The following is a 13,089-nucleotide window of genomic DNA, read 5'->3' as shown; positions in this document are numbered from 1 at the left end:
GTTGGAATTTCACAAGAAAAACTTAGAATTTTGGCAGTATTATAATAAAAGTAGTCATTTTACTCAACGCAAGTCAAAATTTTACAAGAAAAACTGAACATTTGTGCAATATTATGATAAAAGTTGGAATTTTACTCAATAACAGTCGCAATTTTCTTGAATAATAAAGAATCTTGAATTTTACAAGAAAAGCTTAACATTTTGGCAATTTTATGAATAGAGTCGTCATTTTACTCGACAAAAGTCACAATTTTATAAGAAAACTTTAAAATGTTGGCAATATTATAATTAAAATTATGAGAAGTCATAAGTGTCACTACTTTACAAGCACAAAAAATGGGCATAATTGTGGTAAAAGTCAGAATTTTATATGACAAATGTCACCATTTTGCATTAAAATGTTATAATTTAACATGAAAAAGTAATAATTTTACGAGAAAATGTTGCAATATTACAGAAACAGAAAGTTGTTCCCAACTTTATAAGAAAAAAGTCGACACATTGTGAGAAATACCTTTTTTTGTTATTTATTTTAATTTTTTGTTTGTAATTGGTTTTTAATCTTCATTATTTACTTCAAGTTATTACATTTTGTCTCTATTTACATATTTATTTTATTTTTTAAATTAATTTTGGCCAAAGGGGGCGCATTTCGATTTGTTACACACACTTGTTATTTCATATGTTGACCAGAGGGGGAGCACTTTTAAAAGTGACACACAGTCAATTTGAAAAATCCCTCCTTTTTGGGACCACCCTCATGTTGATAGATGTCACCAGCAGGGGTGCAAATGAGACATTGTCTATTACAGGGGTCACCAACGCGGTGCCCGCGGGCACCAGGTAGCCCGTAAGGACCAGATGAGTAGCCCGCTGGCCTGTTCTAAAAATAGCTCAAATATTTTTTTAATTTTATTTATTTACTAGCAAGCTGGTCTCGCTTTGCCCGACATTTTTAATTCTAAGAGAGACAAAACTCAAATAGAATTTGAAAATCCAAGAAAATATTTTAAAGACTTGGTCTTCTTTTGTTTAAATGAATTCATTAATTTTTTTACTTTGCTTCTTATAACTTTCAGAAAGACAATTTTAGAGAAAAAATACAACCTTAAAAATGATTTTAGGATTTTTAAACACATATACCTTTTTACCTTTTAAATTCTTCCTCTTCTTTCCTGACAATTTAAATCAATGTTCAAGTAAATTTATTTTTTTTATTGTAAAGAATAATAAATACATTTTAATTTAATTTTTCATTTTAGCTTCTGTTTTTTCGACAAATAATATTTGTGAAATATTTCTTCAAACTTATTATGATTAAAATTCAAAAAAATTATTCTGGCAAATCCAGAAAATCTGTAGAATCAAATTTAAAACTTATTTAAAAGTCTTTTGAATTTCTTTTAAAATTTTTGTTCTGGAAAATCTAGAAGAAATAATGATTTGTCTTTGTTAGAAATATAGCTTGGTCCAATTTGTTATATATTCTAACAAAGTGTAGATTGGATTTTAACCAATTTAAAACATGTCATCAAAATGCTAAAATTAATCTTAATCAGGAAAAATTACTAATGATGTTCCATAAATTATTTTTTTAATTTTTTCAAAAAGATTCGAATTAGCTACTTTTTCTCTTCTTTTTTTCGGTTGAATTTTGAATTTTAAAGAGTCGAAATTGAAGATAAACTATGTTTCAAAATTTAATTGTCATTTTTTTCGTGTTTTCTCCTCTTTTAAACCGTTCAATTAAGTGTAAATATCATTAATTATTAATAATAACATAGAGTTAAAGGTAAATTGAACAAATTGGCTATTTCTGGCAATTTATTGAAGTGTGTATCAAACTGGTAGCCCTTCGCATTAATCACTACCCAAGAAGTAGCTCTTGCTTTCAAAAAGGTTGGTGACCCCTGCTCTATTAGATGCAATGTTATTGGGACCATGATTTATGTCATCGCTTGTTCACACCTCCTCATATGGAAGAGACTTTTCCTTCTTCATGTCTCAAGAAGGCTAGAAATACAAGAACATACACACACACACACACACACGCATTGCGTCATCAGTTGTGTGTTCTGACTGCTCTTGTTCTGCAACTAGACCGCTGCAATGACCAGGAAACCAAAAAGTCCTACCGCATCGGTGACACATGGTCCAAGACTGACACCAACGGGAACGCCCTGCAGTGTTTGTGTTTGGGAAACGGTCGCGGCGAGTGGAAGTGCGACCGCCACAGCTCCGGCCAGGGTGAGAGAAACACCACTTTTGTGTCACAACGCCAGCGTTCCTTTGGAAATAAAAGCGCTCAACTTTTTCCACTGGGCACCACAAAGTGACAAACCACGGCTGGGGGCCATGTTGGTAGTTTTTGAAAACAGAACCATACATAGATATTTTTACAAAGAATTAGAAAATGCAATTCCGGTTGAAATTTCCTGCGAATGCTGAAGAGCCTAAGCCTAACTTAACTGCTAGAAGTTAGCACACTGGCCAGATAGCATCAAGTCACAATAATATGAGCTAGAAAAGCTAGCATGCTAACAGTACAATGCTAACAAGTTTACAGGAAACATTAGTAAATACCAGAATATATGACATTCAATCACACAGTCAAAATGTATTTATGTAGCCCTTAATCACAAGAGTCTCAACGGGCTGCACAGACCACAACCACATCTTCGGATCTGAGCCCACATCCGGGCGAGAAAAAACTCAACCCAATTGGAACAATAAGAAACCTTGGGAGAGACCGCAGATGTGGCTCCTCCTACGCAGGAACTGATCCGTGGCCACCTGATCACCTCTCCACGCAGGAGAGGGGGGCAGAGCAGAAAAGGGAAGCGGCAGATCAACTGTTCTAATTAAGGAGGTCTATTTAAAGGCTAGCGTATACAAAAACTCAACCCAATTGGAACAATGAGAAACCTTGGGAGGGACCGCAGATGTGGCTCCTCCTCCGTAGGAACTGATCCGTGGTCACCTGATCACCTCTCCACGCAGGAGAGGGGGGCAGAGCAGAAAAGGGAAGCGGCAGATCAACTGTTTTAATTAAGGAGGTCTATTTAAAGGCTAGCGTATACAAATGAGTTTGAAGATGAGACTTACATGCTTCTACTGAGGTAGCATCTCTAACTGTTAGCAGTAGGGCATTCCAGAGTACGAGAGCCGAATAGGGGTCGTTAAAAATGGCCCCAGGTCCCACTCTGGACACTTCTGGACTGTGGTAAATATGGTGTGTGTGCTTTAAAACAGGCACAGGTTCTGTGGTGGTGACCCACCTCCAACCTCAACCGCAGCCCGAGCTTACTATCGAAGGAACCTGCCGCACCGACTCTGGAGCCACCTACTTTGACGGACAGCGCTGGATCCGAAACCAGGGCAGCACGCAGATGCTGTGTACTTGTCTGGGCAACGGCGTCAGCTGCCAGGAGTGGGGTGAGTTCAGGACTCTAGTTCTACATGACTAAATGGGTCTGGTTCCATTCCTGCCGTGAACTTCACCTGGTGTCCCTGTGCAGAGGCCAGGAGCCAAGTGTACAGTGGCAACTCCAACGGGCTGCCCTGTGTTTTCCCATTTGTTTACAACGGGAAGACCCACTACTCCTGCACCTCAGACGGACGCACAGACGGGCAGCTGTGGTGCTCCACCACCTCCGACTACGAGCGAGACCAGCAGTACTCCTTCTGTACCGAGAAGAACGGTGAGACCTCCAGATGGCCATGTAAAAACTGTTGGGAGACCAGCACCGCATTAGTCTTTGTTAGGGGGGTGAATCTGTGGGGATCTAACGATTGGATCTGATTCCGATTCCTGGTGTGACTGTTAGATTCAAAATCAACATGGTTCCCAATTCAAAATTGATTCTCGCAATGTGTTTGGCATAATAATTATATTAAAATATTTTAAAACAGGCTTTAAAAAAGCTCCTTTTGGTTGAATCGAGATGACCTAAAAACTTTTTTTTTAAATTATAATATTATTATTATTATTATTATTATTATTATTATATATATTATTATTATTTATTTATATATATATATATATATATATATATATATATATATATATATATATATATATATATATATATATATATATATATATATATATATATATATATATATATATATATATATATATATATATATATATATATATATGTGTGTGTGTGTGTATTTTAAAATTTTTTTAATTTTTTTATTGTTTTTTATTATTTATTTTTTTAAATAATAATAATTTTTAAAATGTTTTAATATAATTATTATGCCAAACACATTGCAAAAATCAGTTTTAATTATTATTTAAAAAAAACAAAACTATATATATATATATATATATATATATATATATATATATATATATATATATATATATATATATATATATATATATATATATATATATATATATTTATTTTTTTAAATGACCCCCTCCAAAAATATATATATATATATATATATATATATATATATATATATATATATATATATATATATATATATATATATATATAAATATATATATATATATATATATATATATATATATATATATATATATACATATACATATATATATATATATTTTTTTTTTTAATCATAAATTTTTTAATTTTATTTATTTATTTATTTTTTAAATAATAATTAAAACTGATTTTTGCAATGTGTTTGGCATAATAATGATATTAAAACATTTTAAAACAGGCTAAAAAAAAAGCTCCTTTTGGTTGAATCGAGGTGACCTAAAAACTTTTTTATATATATATATATATATATATATATATATATATATATATATATATATATATATATATATATATATATATATATATATATATATATATATATATATATATATATATATATATATATATAAAACTTTTATTTTTTATTTTTTTAAAATAATAATAAAAAATAATCGAGATGACTTAAAAACGTTTTTTTTATTATTATTATTTAAAAAAAATAAAATAATTTTTTTTGCCTGTTTTAAAATGTTTTAATATACAAAAACACATTGCGAGAATCAGTTTTAAATAAAAACATTTTTTTAAATTAAACACATTGCGAGAATCAGTTTTAATTTGGGATATATATATATGTATATGTGTATATGTATATATATATATATAAATTAATCTATATTAGAAAATTGACAGCAACAAGCGAATATAACGCAATGTCCAAAAAACAGCAACAGTTTTTTTTACAGTAAAAATAATGCAAGTTTTTTACCCTAAAAACTGTAGATATTACGACGTATTACTGTTAATGGAAAAAACAGTACCACAGTTTTTTTTTACAGTCAAAAAGTGGCAGCTCAGTTGTCACAATTTTATCGTCAAAAATAATGGTATTGTTTTTTTCCATTTACAGTAGTACGTCGTAATATCTACAGTTTTTACGGTAAAAAACTGGCAGTATTTTCACCGTAAAAATCAGCGAGACTCTTTTTTTTCCATTTACAGTACTTTGCTTTAAAATCTATTGTAATTTTTACAGCATACAATTTGATGGATAACAGGCTTGGAAATCATAAGTATATTTCTATTTTATCAAAACATGAATGGTTTGAATGTATGATGACATCTTTGTTGCATTATTAGATGATATATAAGTTTCAAAAATATGCGATTGCATGGAGTACTTGCATTTGTTTATGTCAAAATGGAAAGATCGAATACATTTAGTAAGTATTTTAGAGGACCGTATAAAATGATGTGGCATGCCAATTCTGGCCCACGGGCCTTGAGTTTGACATCAGTGCAGTGGAATGTAAATACTTAGGCACCCTGCTTTTAAATATATATATAAATACGTAAGTATAAATTTAAACTGTTTTTAAGTTTTTATCTGCCTTTTATCTAACAAATTGCTTGATATTATTGATATTATTTATCTGCACTTTTTATGTGCATATTTATGTATTTTATCTCTGTTTTAAATGATATATTTTAGTCTGTCCTGTTGCGCACGACCAGTCTTCCTCTCAGGGAATAAAACCCACAGGTCACTTCCAAGTTCTTTTGGATGACATATATGTTGAGTAAAAAAAGGACCTTGATCCCCTTACAATACAAAAAACAGCCCCTTTCGCCCAGAAAGGAGCACAGCTGCTTCTTCAAAACACATAAGGAACTGGCCAAAACAGTTCTGTGAGCCGACAAACAGGAGTCCTTAAGACAAAACGAAGAGTTTACTAGCCGACATAAGATAAAAGCAAGTAGGTCATGAGAAGACGCACTACATGGGAAAATACTAGCTGCTTTAAACGTGACTATGGATTAAAAAAGAACACTTAAAATATCTAATTCTCACAATCCTTTGGCTGTATTTCTCTGCTTTTTGTGTGTTTACTTGTTTGTGGTGTACAGCCCTTTGTGGTTGTTTTTAAAGGGCTTTACAATTAAAGTTGGTATGGTATGGTATAAATAATAATGATTGTGTTTCCTCCACATGAGCAGCCATCGTGGCCACACGAGGAGGAAACTCCTTTGGCGCCCTTTGCCACTTCCCTTACCTGTACAGCGGCCGCAACTACACCGACTGCACGTCTGACGGCCGCCGTGACAGCATGAGGTGGTGTGGCACCACCTACAACTATGATGCCGACCAACACTATGGATTCTGCCCCATGGCTGGTGAGTGACTGTGTGTGTACAGTGGGGCAAAATAGTATTTAGCCAGTCACCGATTGTGCAAGTTCTACCTCTTACAAAGATGAGAGAGGCCTGTTATTTTCATCATAGGTACACTTCACCTGTGAGAGACTGAAGGGGGGGAATTAATTGTTAAATTCCTCTGTAAAAGAAGTATTTGGTCACCTACAAACAAGCAAGATTTCTGGCTTTCACAGACCTGAAACTTCTTCTTGAAGAGGCCTCCACTTGTTACCTGTGTTAATGGCTTCTGTTATCAGTATAAAAGACACCCGTCCACAGCCTCAAACACTCCAAACTCTATGGCCAAGACCACAGTGCTGTCAAAGGACCCCAGAAACAACATTGTAGACCTGCACCAGGCTGGGAAGACTGACTCTGCAGCTCGGTGCAAAGAAATCAACTGTGGGAGCAACTATTAGAAAATGGAAGACATACAAGACCACTGATAATCTCCTTCGATCCAAGCAAGATCTCACCTCGTGAGGTCAGAATGATCACAAAAATCCCAGAATGGGACCTAGTGAATGACCCACAGAGACCAAAGTACCAAAGGCTACCATCCTGCAGTGCCAGACGTGTCCCCCTGCTTAAGCCGGTACATGCCAGGCCCGTCTGAAGCTTGCTAGAGAGCATGTAGATGGTCCAGAAGAGGAGATTGTCACATGGTCAGATGAAACCAAAATAGAACTTTTTGGTCTAAAGTCAAACGTTGAGTTGCAGCCAAAGAACACCGTACTTACTGTGAAGCATGGGGGTGGAAACATCATGGTTTGGGGCTGTTCTTCTGCAAAGGGACCAGGACCACTCATTTGTGTAAAGCAGGGGTCACCAACCTTTTTGAAACCAAGAGCTACTTTTTGGGTACTGATTAATGCGAAGGGCTACCAGTTTGATACACACTTAAATAAATTGCCAGAGATAGCCAATTTGCTCAATTTACCTTTAACTCTATGTTATTATTAATAATTAATGATATTTACACTCAATTGAATGGTTTAAAAGAGGAGAAAACACGAAAAAAATGACAATTAAATTTTGGAACATAGTTTATCTTCAATTTTGACTCTTTAAAATTCAAAATTCAACCGAAAAAAAGAAGAGAAAAACTAGCTAATTCTAATCTTTTTGAAAAAATTAAAAAAATAATTTATGGAACATCATTAGTGATTTTTTCCTGATTAAGATTAATTTTAGAATTTTGATGACATGTTTTAAATAGGTTAAAATCCAATCTACACTTTGTTAGAATATATAACAAATTGGACAAAGCTATATTTCTAACAAAGACAAATCATTATTTCTTCTAGATTTTCCATAGCAAAAATTTTAAAAGAAATTCAAAAGACTTTGAAATAAGATTAAAATTTGATTCTACAGATTTTCTAGATTTGCCAGAATAATTTTTTTGAATTTTAATCATAACAAGTTTGAAGAAATATTTCACAAATATTCTTTGTCGAAAAAACAGAAGCTAAAATTAAGAATTAAATTAAAATGTATTTATTATTCTTTACAATAAGAAAAAATAAATTTACTTGAACATTGTCAGAATTGTCAGGAAAGAAGAGGAAGGAATTTAAAAGGTAAAAAGGTATATGTGTTTAAAAATCCTAAAATCATTTTTAAGGTTGTATTTTTTCTCTAAAATTGTCTTTCTGAAAGTTATAAGAAGCAAAGTAAAAAAAATAATGAATTTATTTAAACAAGTGAAGACCAAGTCTTTAAAATATTTTTTTGGATTTTCAAATTCTATTTGAGTTTTGTCTCTCTTAGAATTAAAAATGTCGGGCAAAGCGAGACCAGCTTGCTAGTAAATAAATACAATTTAAAAAATAGAGGCAGCTCACTGGTAAGTGCTGCTATTTTTAGAACAGGCCAGCGGGCTACTCATCTGGTCCTTACGGGCGACCTGGTGCCCGCGGGCACCGCGTTGGTGACCCCTGGTGTAAAGGAAAGAATGAGTGGGTGAGATTTGGAGTGGAAACCTCCTTCCATCAGCGAGGACATTGAAAGTGAAACCTGGCTGAGTCTTTCAGCATGACCATGATCCCAAGCACACAACCAAAGAGGGGCTTCCTAAGAAGCATTTCAAGGTCCTGGAGTGGCCTAGCCAGTTTCCAGATCTTAACCCCATAGACAATCTTTGGAGGGAGTTGAAAGTCCGTGTTGCCCAGCGACAGCCCCAAAATATCAGTGATCTAGAGGAGATCTGCATGGAGGACTGGGCCAAAATACAAAATAGTGTGTGAAGACTTACAGGAAACGTTTAACCTCTGTCATTGCCAACAAAGGTATATAACAAAGTACTGAGATGAACTTTTCTTATTGGCTAAATAGTTATTTTACACCAGGGTGGCCACACTTTTTCTTCAGGCGAGCTACTTTTCAATTGACCAAGTGGAGGGGATCATTTATATATATATCATTTATATTTACTTATTTATGAAAGAGAGGTTTTTGTTAACAAGTTAAAGGTGTTTAATGCGCGTTATTTTTTAAATTTATTTAGCCTTTATTAGGGATGTCCGATAATGGCTTTTTGCCGATATTCCGATATTGTCCAACTCTTTAATTACCGATACCGATATCAACCGATACCGATATCAACCGATATATGCAGTCGTGGAATTAACACATTATTATGCCTAATTTGGACAACCAGGTATGGTGAAGATAAGGTACTTTTTAAAAAAATGAATCAAATAAAATAAGATAAATAAATTAAAAACATTTTCTTGAATAAAAAAGAAAGTAAAACAATATAAAAACAGTTACATAGAAACTAGTAATTAATGAAAATTAGTAAAATGAACTGTTAAAGGTTAGTACTATTAGTGGAGCAGCAGCACGCACAATCATGTGTGCTTACGGACTGTATCCCTTGCAGACTGTATTGATATATATTGATATATAATGTAGGAAGCAGAATATTAATAACAGAAAGAAACAACCCTTTTGTGTGAATGAGTGTAAATGGGGGAGGGAGGTTTTTTGGGTTGGTGCACTAATTGTAAGTGTATCTTGTGTTTTTTATGTTGATTTAATTAAAAAAAACAAAAAAAAACGATACAGATAATTAAAAAAACGATACAGATCATTTCCAATATTACATTTTAACGCATTTATCGGCCGATATTATCGGACATCCCTAGCCTTTATTTAACCAGGTAAAATCCCATTGAGATCAAATATCTCTTTTCCAAGGGAGACCTGGCCAAGAGGTCAGCAGCAAGGTTACATTAAAAACAGTAAACAACACATAAAACATCACATTTAAAACTTGCTCACATAACACGTGCACACAGACAAGGTAGACTGCAATCCTTTCACAGAAGCTTTAAGCTCATTTAATGTAACAAGGGTTTGAAGTTGAAGACTCGATTGTAGGTTATTCCAAGCCTTCGCTGCTGAAAACTTAAATGCTTTCTTGCCCAGTTCAGTTCTTACTTTGGGGACGACACATTGCAGAACATTCATTGAACGAAGATTGTGACTTCCTTGTTTCTTTGTTAAAAGACAAGACCGATACGATGGAGTGATACCCAGAATGGTTTTGTAGATGAACACATACCAATGAGTGAGGCGTCGAGCACATAAAGCTAGCTTTCTGAGACTCTTATTTTGTTAGCACAGGCAGGATGACGCAGCGCTTTTATTGTGAAGACAGGAACTGCGCAGTCGGTCTTTAGAGTTTTGACAGCAGGTACGGCACGAGAGTCTGTTGAAATCAAAAGTGTTTCTCGCCTTCCTGTCGGTCATTTTTTCTTAATATTGATCTGGCAGCAGCCAGCGTCATCTCACAAAACCGTGAATGTCAATCAAGTGACCAAAAAGACGTGTTGGTGAAGATTGATGATCCATCATTTTCAGGTCTATTTTTTTAATGCCTAGCTGGTGATGGACTGACACACCCTCCACCATCCACCGCTGGCTCGCCATGTAAAATAAATGATTTAAAAATCAGAAAATGTGATTTTCTGGATTTTTTCCCCCTCGTTTTGTCTCTCATATCTGAAGTGTACCTATGATGAAAGTGACAGGCCTCTCTCACCTTTTTAAGTGGGACAACTTGCACAATTAGTGACTAAATGCGTTTGTGTGTGTTGTCCAAGCCTTCATCCGGCCGTTTTCTACCACTTATCAAAAGGTATGTGAAAGGGACCCACTCTACCGTAATACCATGGTTAAGGACAGTAACATGAATGTGGGGTGATGGCCACTAGTAGACAATGACTGATGTGTAAGGACACAGAGTCCATCAAAGTTGTTTGGACGCAGCAAACAGAGACAAATCAATACCAGAGGAACATCAAGTTGTGTTTGTGTGTTTGCAGCTCAGGAGGAGGTGTGCACCACCAACGACGGCGTCATGCACCGCGTGGGAGACAAGTGGGACAAGCGCCATGACGTCATGGGTCACATGATGGAGTGCACGTGCCTGGGCAGTGGCCGCGGCGAGTGGAACTGCGTCGCCCACTCACAGCTGCGAGGTCGGGGGAAAGACACGACCGCACAATCTTGACGGTGCAAGCTAGGGCTGCACTATTTTGAGGGGGGGAACTAATTGCAATTTTTCTTACCAAAATTGCGATTTTTCTTGTATTTTATACATAAAAATGCGTTAAACTGCGGACATAATGAGTGAGAAGACATGTTACTTTTAGACCGTTAACATATTCTTGTCTCCAAGCAATATTTGGTTTTATGCAGACAGACTCTTACATCATGCTGCTAAACTGATGAAGTACGTGTTTATAATGTAATAATAATGCGAGTTGCCGTTTAAAATGATATAAACTTACTGTACAATTGTTTGCTATTGTTCGGTAACTGGAAGGTAAATAACTTACCGTATTTTTCGGAGTATAAGTCGCTCCGGAGTATAAGTCGCATCGGCCGAAAATGCATAATAAAGAAGGAAAAAAACATGTATAAGTCGCACTGGAGTATAAGTCGCATTTTTGGGGGAAATGTATTTGATAAAATCCAACAGCAAGAATAGACATTTGAAAGGCAATTTAAAATAAATAAAGAATGGTGAACAACAGGCTGAATAAGTGTACGTTATATGAGGCATAAATAACCAACTGGTATGTTAACGTAACATATTATGGTAAGAGCCATTCAAATAACTATAACATATAGAACATGCTATACGTTTACCAAACAATCTGTCACTCCTAATCGCTAAATCCCATGAAATCTTATACGTCTAGTCGATGTTCCATAAATTATTTTTTAATTTTTTCAAAAAAGATTCGAATTAGCTAGTTTTTCTCTTCTTTTTTTCAGTTGAATTTTGAATTTTAAAGAGTCAAAATTGAAGATAAACTATGTTTCAAAATTAATTGTCATTTTTTTCGTGTTTTCTCCTCTTTTAAACCGATTAATTAAGTGTAAATATCATTAATTATTAATAATAACATAGAGTTGAAGGTATATTGAGCAGATTGGCTATTTCTGGCATTTATTGAAGTGTGTATCAAACTGGTAGCCCTTCGCATTAATCACTACCCAAGAAGTAGCTCTTGCTTTCAAAAAGGTTGGTGACCCCTGCTTTAAAGTCATATCCAACAACTGTGAGAACGACTTTTTACTGTCAACTGAGTTTAGTTTTGAATGATTTCCGCTGGTGGTGTGCCTCCGCATTTTTTTCAACGCAAAATATGTGCCTTGGCTCAAAATAGTTATAAAAACACTGCTTTTTGGCACCAATTATAACCTTGACTGGATGTGGATTAGTGGTGCAGCCCTAGCTAGCACAAGCCAGGCGTTTGAAGCTAACCTGCCTATGCGTGTCCAGACCAGTGCATCGTGGACAGTCTGACCTACGAGGTCAACCAGCAGTTCTCCAAGAGCCACGATGAAGGCTACATGATGAACTGCACCTGCTACGGACAGGGACGTGGACGCTGGAAGTGCGACGCCATCGGTACGTTCTTGCTTGGCTCTGATTGACAACCGCCACCCGCTTGTTCCGTCATGTTCCGGTCTTCTTCCACAGATCAGTGTCAGGAGCCTCAGACCAGAGCCTACTACCAGATCGGAGAGACCTGGGACAAAATTATCCACAGCGTCCAGTACCGCTGTTATTGCTATGGCAACGGGATCGGAGAAATGAGATGTGATCCCCAGCAGACTCAACAAGGTGGGTCACTTTGAGCTTTAGGTATGTCAGGTTCAAGCACTGATGACATCTATTAATCAGACAAGAAGCAAGGAATCAATCAGAGACAGAGTTCAATTTAGCTCATGAGGAGAACGCATGGAGCTGAACACTTAGTCACAGTCTTGCCCTACGCTCTAAGGTGCAGCTCTTGTGTCCCTCTATTTATTCAGGAGTTCCACAGTCAACAACACTAAGGCCTCCTCTAAAAGGAGTGGTCACATATATTATGCAAAGCAGGTCCAGGACGCACAATACGTG

General features: G+C 35.4%; 1 protein-coding gene across 2 annotated transcripts in view; it reads left to right on the top strand.

The window, feature by feature from the left end:
• Positions 1 to 13,089, top strand: part of LOC133641433 (fibronectin-like) — a 70,977-nt gene that overhangs the window by 3,844 nt on the left and 54,044 nt on the right. For both annotated transcript variants that reach the window (XM_062035173.1, XM_062035167.1), the window contains exons 4-10: positions 2,101 to 2,247; positions 3,253 to 3,435; positions 3,519 to 3,701; positions 6,465 to 6,641; positions 10,997 to 11,152; positions 12,466 to 12,594; positions 12,667 to 12,810. In XM_062035173.1, coding sequence (XP_061891157.1) covers positions 2,101 to 2,247; positions 3,253 to 3,435; positions 3,519 to 3,701; positions 6,465 to 6,641; positions 10,997 to 11,152; positions 12,466 to 12,594; positions 12,667 to 12,810 — 1,119 coding nt within the window. The remainder of the gene's footprint in view (positions 1 to 2,100; positions 2,248 to 3,252; positions 3,436 to 3,518; positions 3,702 to 6,464; positions 6,642 to 10,996; positions 11,153 to 12,465; positions 12,595 to 12,666; positions 12,811 to 13,089) is intronic.

This window comes from Entelurus aequoreus, linkage group LG02, assembly GCF_033978785.1.
Source record: "Entelurus aequoreus isolate RoL-2023_Sb linkage group LG02, RoL_Eaeq_v1.1, whole genome shotgun sequence".
Taxonomy (NCBI): domain Eukaryota; kingdom Metazoa; phylum Chordata; class Actinopteri; order Syngnathiformes; family Syngnathidae; genus Entelurus; species Entelurus aequoreus.
The sequence above is the reverse complement of the archived record's forward strand: the minus strand, read 5'-3'. Positions and strand labels throughout refer to the sequence as shown.